General features: G+C 42.7%; 1 protein-coding gene across 1 annotated transcript in view; it reads right to left on the bottom strand.

The window, feature by feature from the left end:
• Positions 1 to 9,962, bottom strand: part of camk2g2 (calcium/calmodulin-dependent protein kinase (CaM kinase) II gamma 2) — a 354,839-nt gene extending 344,877 nt beyond the window's left edge. Inside the window, exons 1-2 of the mRNA XM_060854081.1 lie at positions 9,656 to 9,962; positions 9,347 to 9,441 (exon numbers count right to left, since the gene is read on the bottom strand). Coding sequence (XP_060710064.1) covers positions 9,347 to 9,441; positions 9,656 to 9,720 — 160 coding nt within the window. The 5' untranslated portion in view covers positions 9,721 to 9,962. The remainder of the gene's footprint in view (positions 1 to 9,346; positions 9,442 to 9,655) is intronic.
• Between the last annotated feature and the right edge of the window lie 554 nt (positions 9,963 to 10,516).

The following is a 10,516-nucleotide window of genomic DNA, read 5'->3' as shown; positions in this document are numbered from 1 at the left end:
AAGGAAGCAGTCAGCAAGGCATACATAGTATGGATGTCAGACAGACGGCAGCTAAATAAAATATAAACGTAGACTCTAAATAGGCTACTTCAGCTGCCACTCATCATGAACAATCATGCCCCATAAAAACCTCTCTTCCATTGATTTAATCACCAAGGGACTGCTTTGCAAAGATGCATCTCAATTTTCAAAAACAGTAAAGATAAGTCCATGGAAGAATAAGCTGCAGGTTCTCTTCAAAAGTTCAACTGTTGTATCTCTGCTCCGCAGACAGAAGAAATGCTTAACCTCCTCTCCCACCCATCCTCACTGAGTTGGAAACATTGCAGCATGATGAAAGTTAACCCCTGGCTATCAAACCCAGTCTTTATTCATTCAAAGAACATGGCCATCACTGGCCAAGGCCAACAAGTAGTGGCCAACTCTAAACAGGGTGGCTTGCTAGGCCACTACAGAGTCAACCACAGTTGCTGTGTGCCTGGTGTCATATATAGACTAGACCCGGTGAAGATCACAGATCTCCTTCCCTCTGGGACATTGTGAACCAGGTACTTCATTAATGACACACTGTTTCATGAACAATATTACTAACATTAACTAGGTTTTGACCATCTCACCCCACCCCCAGCTTTAGGAAATGTGTTCAATTTAAATTTGCCAACTCCCATGATGGGATTTTCAATGATGTTGATGTACTTGTGTTGGACTAGGGTGGACAAACTTAAAAATCACACAACACCAGGCTATAGTCCAACAGGTTTATTTGGAAGTACTAGCTTTCAGAGCACTGCTCCTTCATCAGGTAATTCTGAAAGCTAGTGCTTCCAAATAAAGCTGTTGGACTGTAACCTGGTGTTGTGGAATTTTCAATCACATCTCCAGATTGTTAATTCAGGTATCCAGACTACAGGTCCACTAACATTACATTGATGCCACTATCCCCAGTGCCCCTGCCTCTGGTCTCAGGTTCCAGGATCTTGGCCCAGCCCAGGATTTCATGGCCAAGGAAGGTATGCTCATAACCTAGTCTAAAAGATTGAGTGTCAACCTGAAAACACAACACATGCCAATAACAGGTGGGAGGAGAGGGAGAGATTGCTGGTGAGCCATATAATGCAAAAGGACAATGGAGCCATCACCATCTATATGTCCAGATTACATTAGGAAAGTAAAAATAAATACATGTTGCCAAAATTGACTCCCTGAGTGAACTGTAAAAACAAGATAGCTGACACAAAATGGATTTACTAGTATGTTCAACTTAAAAATGAAAGCATTATTCATGAGGAAGCTAATGCTCTTGGTAACTATAATACCGAAAGTTTTGGACAAAAGCCCAGGGTCATATCTCAGAGTCCAGTTCATGAATATGATCATTACTCCCAACCTGCAATGTTTAATATTTTCAGCCCAGTTCTGTCTACAATGCAAACTGGCACAGCCATGCACAGTGGAGTTAAGTAAAGCATGTGACCTAATGCCCCCTTCTATTAATATAAGAAAAATAGGGAGAGGGATTGATGCTGTCAGAGTTCTAAAGTGATACAGTACAGAAACAGACTCTTTGTACCAACAAGTCCATGTTGACCATAATCTCATACTAAACTAGATGCACGTGCCTGCACTTGGCTTGTATCCCTCCAAACATTTCTTATTCATGTACTTATCAAAATGTCTTTTAAATGTTGTAACTGCACGTGCATCCACTACAGAGGGCACGAAATAGCCTGTCAAATCCAAACATAGAAATGTAGAACAGAGGAATAAGAAAGGCTTCTCAAGTTAATTGGAACTTGTATGTGAACACTATTTAGGTTATGCAGTTTGTTCATGTGAAGTGCTTAGTAAAAGGATCTTATTTAAAAACCTGCATGACCAATATGGAGTTTATGAAGCTTTATAGACAGGATTACAGGTATGATGTCTGAATAGTTCTCGAAAGATTAGAAGGTGGATTGATTTTATTCCTCTTGAGCTGTCAGTCCTCACCAAGCTGGTCCACAATACCACCTGGTGATAGAGACAGAGGTCCTGCCACCCTCAAATAAGTGCATTACTGACCTCTCCAATTATAAGACCAGGCAAAATTCACTCGTCTGGGACACACTAAAACTGACCAGTAGCACAACAGCCACTGTTACATAGCCAGGCAAGGACTGGAAATATTAGACTGGGCAGTACAAACCCAATATTTTCTAGTCAAACTTCAAACAAAAGTAAGGACAGAATAAACATCCCTTCATTCCAGACACTCAATATCGTTCTTATTCCTCTATTGAAAAGGTCCAAACGCTTTAAAGCGCTAGGCATTTTATCACAAGTTGGATCAGCTGCCGCATTGCCTGTAAATTGAAGAATACTGTAGACTTTTGTAATAGTTAGATAAACTAAACAAGTTCCTCAAGCACATGGATTGTGTAAGAATTTGTTTTATGAAAACAGGAAATTCTGGAAATACTCAGCAGCATGAGAGAAGAGAGAAATAGTTAATGTTTCCACTTATGAAAAGTTATCAAACTGAAACATTAACTTTATTTTTCTGCTCAAAGATGCTGCCTGAAATGCAGAGCACTTCCAACATTTCCTGTTTATATGCACAATTTCCAACATCTAAACTGCTTTGGCTTAGTATTTGTGTCATTGTTTGTTGGATCTTCCTGTACACAACATGCCAGCCATGTGATGCTTCAAGCTGTGACTAATCCCACTGAGGCTTGTGTATCAGCACTGAGACACAGAACTCGGTAATAGAGAGCCCTAAGCTTTTAGTTGACTCCTCTACAGTAAGTAAAGACAGGTAACTTGATGGCTTTGAAGTTAGAATTCTATCTTGACCTAACAAGTAAAACATCAATCCATTGGCAATACAAAATTTGAACACGACTGAGAAGAGAGACATATTAGGGTTAGAGGGGTCTACAGCCAATATTAGATTTGATGAATTGACTCTCTAACTTCAAATAATGTTGATCTTGTTTTGCACATCTCATGTGCAGTATAACCTGTATGCCTCACTGTCTAAGCACCTTTTTATTTCTATATCCTGGTTTGCTCGGATTTCCCTGTATTGCTTGCAAAACAAAGCTTTTCACTGTACTAAAGTACACATGACTACAATAAGTCAAATCAAAGCACAGGAAAAGAACATTCAGCCCATCGACTCTACACCAGTCAAAAATAACTAAACTATTCTAATCCCATTGTTGTCAAAGCTTCTTGTCTTGCTCCCATCAGGACAAACTCAAGAATGCCAAATTTGAAATTACCACTGCAATTTATAACAGGAGAAAACTGTGCTATTGGTTGGAGGCTTGACTCTAATTGGCTGACATTGCGACATAGAAAGGGCAACAAGGAACTTGAGATAGTTCCCCATTGCTTTCCACAACAAAGCCTCAAAGTTGACTTCCCAACCAATCAGCACTGTTTTCTCCTGTGTTGTAAATTGTTGTGGTTGTTTGAAATTCAGCATTATTGCATTTGTCCTCATCAGTGCAAAACAAAAAGCTTCTGCAACTGTCAACCAACATGTTAACAAAATGGAATTGGATTTCGATTTTTTTCTATTCTTTCATGTCCTGTGTGCATCACTGGCAAGGCCAGTATTTGCTGTCCATTACTGACTGCTAGGCTGTGTTCTTGAGCCACTGGAGGTACTCCTACAATTTAGGTAGAGGGTTGCAGGATTTTAACCCAGCAATGTTAAAGAAATGTCGATATATTGCCAAGTCTGAATGATAGGTGACTTAAACAGGTAATTTTTCTGACAGTGCTGTTCCCTGGGTTTCTGCTGTTCTTGCTCTTCTAGGTGGTGGAGATCACTCATTTACAAAGGTGCTGCTGAAGATGCCTTGGCCAATTGCTGCAGTGCATCTTGTAGATGGTATGGACTGCTGTCCCTGTGCACTGATTGTAGAACAAGTAAATATCTAAGATAATTAAACATGGTGTACCAATCAAGTAGGCTTTGATTAGATTAGATTACTTACAGTGTGGAAACAGGCCATTCGGCCCTACAAGTCCACACCCACCCGCCGAAGCGCAACCCACCCATATCCCTACATTTACCCCTTACCTAACACTACGGGCAACTTAACATGGCCAATTCACCTGACCCACACATCTTTGGACTGTGGGAGGAAACTGGAGCACCCGGAGGAAACCCGCGCAGACACGGGGAGAACATGCAAACTCCACACAGTCAGGCGCCTGAGGCGGGAATTGAACCTAGGTCTCTGGCGCTGTGAGGCAGCAGTGCTAACCACTGTGCCACCATGCCGCCCACATTCTTCATTATCGATAATGTTGAGCTGCTTGAAAGTTGTTAGTGCTGCCCTCACCCAGGCAAGTAGGAAGTATTCCATCACTCTATTGACTTGTGTCTTGTAGATGATGTAGGTATTGGGGAGACAGCAGGAGAATTTCTTGCTGCAGAATTCCTAACCTCTGATCTGCTCTTGTTGCCAAAGTATCTGTATGCCTGAACCAGTTCAGTTTCTAGTCAATGGTAACCTCTCAGGATGCTTGTACTGTTGAATTTAACAATCATAATGTTGCTGAAGATCAAAGAGAGGCAAGATTAGACTCTCTGGTTGGAGATGCTCATTGCAAGGCACTAGTGTGGTGGGTATGTGAATTACCAGTTGTCAGCCTATGCCTGAATGTTATCCTGGCCACAGACACATCAGAAACCAAGGAGTTGTGAATGCAGGGGTTTATGGTTTACAGGTTAAAGCAATTGGAGCAATCAATGTAAATTTTGTTGAAAGATTTCAGAAAGTCATCACTTTGAATCCCAACTCTCAGCAATTTGCACATTAACTGCAAGATTCCTAGCCTTTCTTGGTGAATGGTCTGCTACTCAAAAAATACTTAGAGCAACAAAATCAGGGAGTTCAAAACTAGGGGGCATAGGTTTAAGGCGAGAGGGGAAAGATTTTAAAAAGGGACCTGAGAAGGCAACTTTCTCACACAGAGGGTAGTGAATATATGGAATGAACCACCACAAGAAGTGGTAGATGCAGGTACTGTTACAATATTTAAAAGTCATTTGGACAGGTACATGAATAGGAAAGGTTGAGAGAGATTCAGGCCAAACCCAAACAAAGAGGACTAGCTTGACTGGGAAACGTGGTTGGCATCATTGTAGTGGTAGCAAGTGCATGTCTTTTTAAAAAATATGCTATTTTATAATTAGTTTAAAATCACAGAACGTATGTGTTTCATGATGGAACCATATTGTTGCAAATATGTGGAACAGCTGTGGGCACTCTTTTAATGTTCACCTCGATTTTGTGGACAGTTGAAATGACTGATATGGCACAGGAGAAATATAAATAAGGAAAGTTGGAGGTTTGATCTCTCAACTGCAGGTGCACCCTTCGAACCTGCTCTGCATTCATTTTTAAGTCTATCTACCTGCCTTGATTTGATCACCTCTCAAAAATATAACCAATTTCAGCTTTTAACATTTTAAGTCAACCCCTAGCCTCAACAATTTTCTGAAAATTTTTTTATATAAAACATTTCAAACGTCCACTACAATTTGTGAGGAGTGTTTGTTGCCATGGTCGCCAAATGAGCTGGCTCTGACCTGGAAAAGGCAATGCCCCATTTATACTGGACTCTGCTCTTCCACACTCTCTGCATTCAGATGGAGTGAAGATAATGGAGGAGATGAGAGGCGTGAAGACTAACGTGAGTGATGTCGCTCTGAGCAGGCACAGATAGGGTTATCGATTTAAGACAAACAAAAACAGAAGTAATCACCATATCTGTTGACATCAGGAATAAGATTGACATAGCCCAAAGTAATTTTGTAAAAGGTAATGAATATGTTAAGTACAAAACTAAAGCATGAGAGGAGGAAAAACTCATGAGATGCAGCATTGTATGCAATTTCCTGTAAGCCTCTGATCATTGTACAATAAATATTCACAGAAGAAAATATGTTGAGGCACTTGAAATACAAATGCTGAGATGCATGATCCATACTTGTAATTTTAAAGGATAAGGTTAATAGAAGAGATGCTTGAAAATGCAGGACTAAAAGAAAAACTAGTATCCAGAAGAGAAAGTGGCAGTATTTGGGCCATTGGATCAGAGCTGAAAGGAATGGGCAAGGCAGATGAGCTCTGGTGTTCCATGTTAGCAGATCACCAAGCAGGAGTAGCCCCGAAAAGACCGAGAGACCAAAAATAATAGATCAGAGGTCTTGTTCAAGATTACCATCTAAAGATCAACTATTACGAATCACTGGTAACGCTACTGCTTAGTCAATTCGTACCTGAGATTATGCTAACAATCACCCAGGAAAATTCTCATGTCTACAGAACTACATCCTTACAAAACTCCACAGAACTCCCCACCCCCACCCAGTCAGGGATGAATGAAAATCGGGAATGGGTTTGGTGAAGCATTCAAAAGGTGAATAGGAGATATTCAGCTAAGCATCTCGAATTGTGGACGTCTGATTTCCAACTAGGATGCTGGAAGTGTAATCCCCAAAAGGTGTTGCTTAAAATTAGTTTGGCATCAGTTTATCAATTAGACTGCCAGAAAGATCAGCAATTAGGATCATATCTTGGGAGACAGCGTTTTATGGGGTGGATAAAAATCACAGACACAAAGCAATCCACATTATGCAAAACATGTCTTCAGTGACCTAAAGGACACAGTAGATCAGAAAGATGCAAAGATTATACTTATCCAGACTCTCTGATTGGACAGGGGCACTGTACCAAGGAGAGAGAGAGAGAGAGAGAGAGAGCAAATGAATCTGTATGCAGCAGCATGACAGACTGGTGGCATAGTGTGCGCACTTGGGCACTGATGCACTGCGCCAGAGTGAGAGATGCAGGTTCCTACACACTGAGCTCTCCACCCTATGCCAAGGTAACTCACAAACACAGACAACCTAGCCTCATGCTCATTCCTAGGATTGCTTTGAGCATCCTGGTTATAGAAAGTCACCTGGCAGCCTCTGTTATAGAGTGCAACCCTTTATTTGTGATGAGGGAAGAGAAAAAAAAAGAGATGACATGCAAGGAGAGTGGGCCCACAAATGAGATGGGAGTGAATTAAAACAATTTACCTTGAACAAGGTAAGGAATTTTGTGGTGAGGAACTGGACTTGTCCTTACAGGTTGGCTCTACCCTGAACTGGGATCTGAACAACGATGGAGAATCGAGACTCAGCAACTTTAGAGCTGCTTGTTCTTTTCCTAACGTTTGTCAGAAAAGCTACTGAAACAGACAAGGTCCATTCTCACAGTTTTTTTAATAAAAGCTCAGATTCAGCAATGAGAGTTATCGGCGCGCCCCCTGCCGCGTCCCTCGGAAATTACGCCAGAAAATACACCACTTGTAAACTAGCTACCAGCGTTAGAAGTCAGTCAGGTCAGTCCACCAGCCCCTCTCCCCAACGAACTGCCTGCTCTACTGGATGCGAAGCATGGTCTGAACAACAGCAGATCTTACAGAAGCGGTTGGGAAGAGGAGCAATATCAATGTGCAACCAATAAAACCAATGCAAGTTTTTTTTTGTTTGAAATTTCATTGTAGTTTCTCAAATCAAGGGAAAACAGCACACGGGTGGGACAATAAACTGGAGGCCTGCATGACATTCGCAGTTTATGACAGTGTTGAATAAAATAGCAAAGGGAACAGAGGCTATAAATAGCCAGGTTTGTGTGGCGCAGCCAGTGCGTGGTTTAGATATGGACAACGTGATTTATCGCCTGAATAGAGAGGGGGAGGCAGAGACGCTAATTCTGATCTATTACTCTGCGTTAGGACACTTTACCAGGAAGAGGTGTGTTTTCTCTGTTTTGAAACCCCACCCGCTCCCACTCCTGTCTGCAGGTACAAATGACAGGCATACAATCAGATTAGATCTCCCTTCTCTGATCCGCTCCTACACCTGCATTGCGGTTGGACTGACCCCCCAACCCCCCACCAAAAAAAAACAACAGCTGACCTCCCCCTGCCTTTAACCCTGATCAATCCCTCTTTGTCCTGCACCCGTTTTAAAATGAAAGGGGAAGCTCCCTAGCTCCCACAGCCTTTGGTGTTGCATTAAACAATGAAAATGTTTCTGTCAGTCCCTTCCAGGTTAATTTCCCTACAACACAATCAGACTTCGGCATTGTACTGGAACCATTCAAGCCGCGTCAGATGTATCTTAAAAGAACTTCCCAAAGCAAAAAGGGATAAGGAATGAGAGGGGCGAATTGTCATCTGTGGTGCTTTTTGAAAGTGGTAATCGATAGGCTTCACTTTACATCTTAGAAGTCACCACTCGGAAAGGGTAGACTTTTTACTATCACTTGAGAAATAAAGCCATTGAGAAAGAGGCGTATTGAGTGGCTACAGAGCAGAGTTTGCAAACTGCTTCCTACAGTAAAAAGGTAAAGCGCAAATTGGCTCGAGATTTTAAAATTAAATAAAGAAAGAAAACTGTATATGTTTAAAGTGACAATTATTTCTTTGATCTGAACCGCGGGTGTGGGGCTTCGAACTTTGGTGGATCTTGTGTGGTTGGTAACAGATCCGGCTGTTGGTCATTATGAACTAGTTCCGGTCATTATCAATTCGCGGTGAATTATTTAAAAGGAGGGGATTTGTTGGTGCTGCTCTGAAAGCAGCCGTTCCCTCTGGTGCATACAAAGAGAAGGGAGCACTTCAGCACAGAATCGGCGCTGTTCTGTCGCGGTCACAGGCAGTTTAACCTCATCCCGGCTCTATTGCTGTAAATAGAGCTAGCTTTCCCTCTAGTCCTTGCTCTCGACAAACACACACACACACACAATCGGAAAGACTGCTACAAAGGAATTTCTATTATCCCATACAAAAGAAACAGATCAGAGCAAAGCTAAAATCCATCGCCCCCTTAATATCCACCCTGTTCTTTCCTGAATAAAGTTTGGCGAAAGCCAGACAGGAAGGACATTCGTCCGTAGCAATCTCACTGCTGTCAGTTTATGTTAATCTACAACACCCTGACAAAAAGGCAATACGCATCAAACTATTCTCGTGTTCACAATCAACACTTGCTTTGGTCAAATGTTATTCTACTGAACAGATAGATTCAGATCTGCCAGCTTCCTTCCTCTGTGATCACACTGCAATCGAGATGGAACAAGAAACTGTGATGGGTGGGTACAGGGAGAGAGAGAGAGAGAGAGAGAGATATTCCTCGGAGCGTTCCCACCTCCCTGACGCTGACATCAAATGCTTCTCAAGTCTGCACCCCAGTGAGCGTCCCTTGTCCGCCTTCCAAGGAGGGAACGGACCCCCTCCACAAACACACACACACTCATACTCCTCTCTCTGTCCAGTCACTCACCTCTAGCTGATAGCTTCTTTGTGTTAATTATCTTTGCAGCAAATTCCTGCCCCGTGGACAATTTGACACATCTGCGAACAACGGAGAAGGCACCCCTGAGGGAGGAAAAGGGCGAGAGAGAGAAGACAAACAGGGGTTTTAGTCCAGAAACACTAGGGATTGAGGGGGTGGGGGGGTGAAGGAAGGAGGTGGTCAAAAAACAAGGTGGTGGTGATGCTGGGGCGGGCGGGAAGAGGAAAGGGAATGTAGACAACAGCTGGATGGGGACAAGCTCCTAACACGCAAGGGACAAGCAAAGGTATAGCATACTTTCCTAGCTCTTCATACAGCTGGTAGTCGTCGCTGAACCTGGTACACGTTGCGGTAGTAGCCATGTTGAAGTGAAAATCCTGGAATTGGTTTGCATACACTCGCCTGTCAATTGGAGGGAGGGCAGATGAGGAAACCAGTAACGCGAGATTACAAGACAGAGAGAGTGACTCTATACTGAGGAAGTGAGCGTATCCCAGAGCCAGCAGTGTTGTTGGAACGCTGCCTTCTGATGATTTTTCCTTGCAAACTTCATGAAAGGGTGCACCATCCTCAGCCCAAAAACAATTTTACATTGCAGGAGGAGTGAAGCCCCTGAACGCAATGCACCATTACAGCATGACGAATAATTACATTGTCCTTTTAAGCAAGAGGAAATTTAAGGCTAAAACACTCTCACAGCTACATCATATAGTTCTCTAAAATGCGTTGAAGTCGCAACTGGGAAGTTTTGCAACAGACTTAAATCACGTGTTAAAAAGGGACGGTTGTCATTTATTCAGTGGTGTGGCTGGAGGGCGAACATCCTACTTTCGTGAATTTGTTACGTGCACAGAACTGGAAACATTTAGCCACAGGAGGATATAACTAGCTCCAGGTGTTTCATAGCTGCCACTGTCCTGGCATAGAATAGGGTGGTAGATCGGAGCCTCCAGCAAGAAAAGGTTTGCAAAGTACATAGGCACAGAACCTGCTGGACACACTTTCCTCATTCCTGATGAAGGGCTTATGCCCGAAACGTCGATTCTCCTGCTCCTTGGATGCTGCCTGACCTGCTGCGCTTTTCCAGCAACACATTCTCAGCTCTGATCTCCAGCATCTGCAGACCTCACATTCTCCTCGAAGATTTTAACCTACTGC

This window comes from Hemiscyllium ocellatum, chromosome 43 (genome assembly GCF_020745735.1).
Source record: "Hemiscyllium ocellatum isolate sHemOce1 chromosome 43, sHemOce1.pat.X.cur, whole genome shotgun sequence".
Lineage (NCBI taxonomy): Eukaryota > Metazoa > Chordata > Chondrichthyes > Orectolobiformes > Hemiscylliidae > Hemiscyllium > Hemiscyllium ocellatum.
This window is presented reverse-complemented; position numbering and strand designations above follow the sequence as displayed.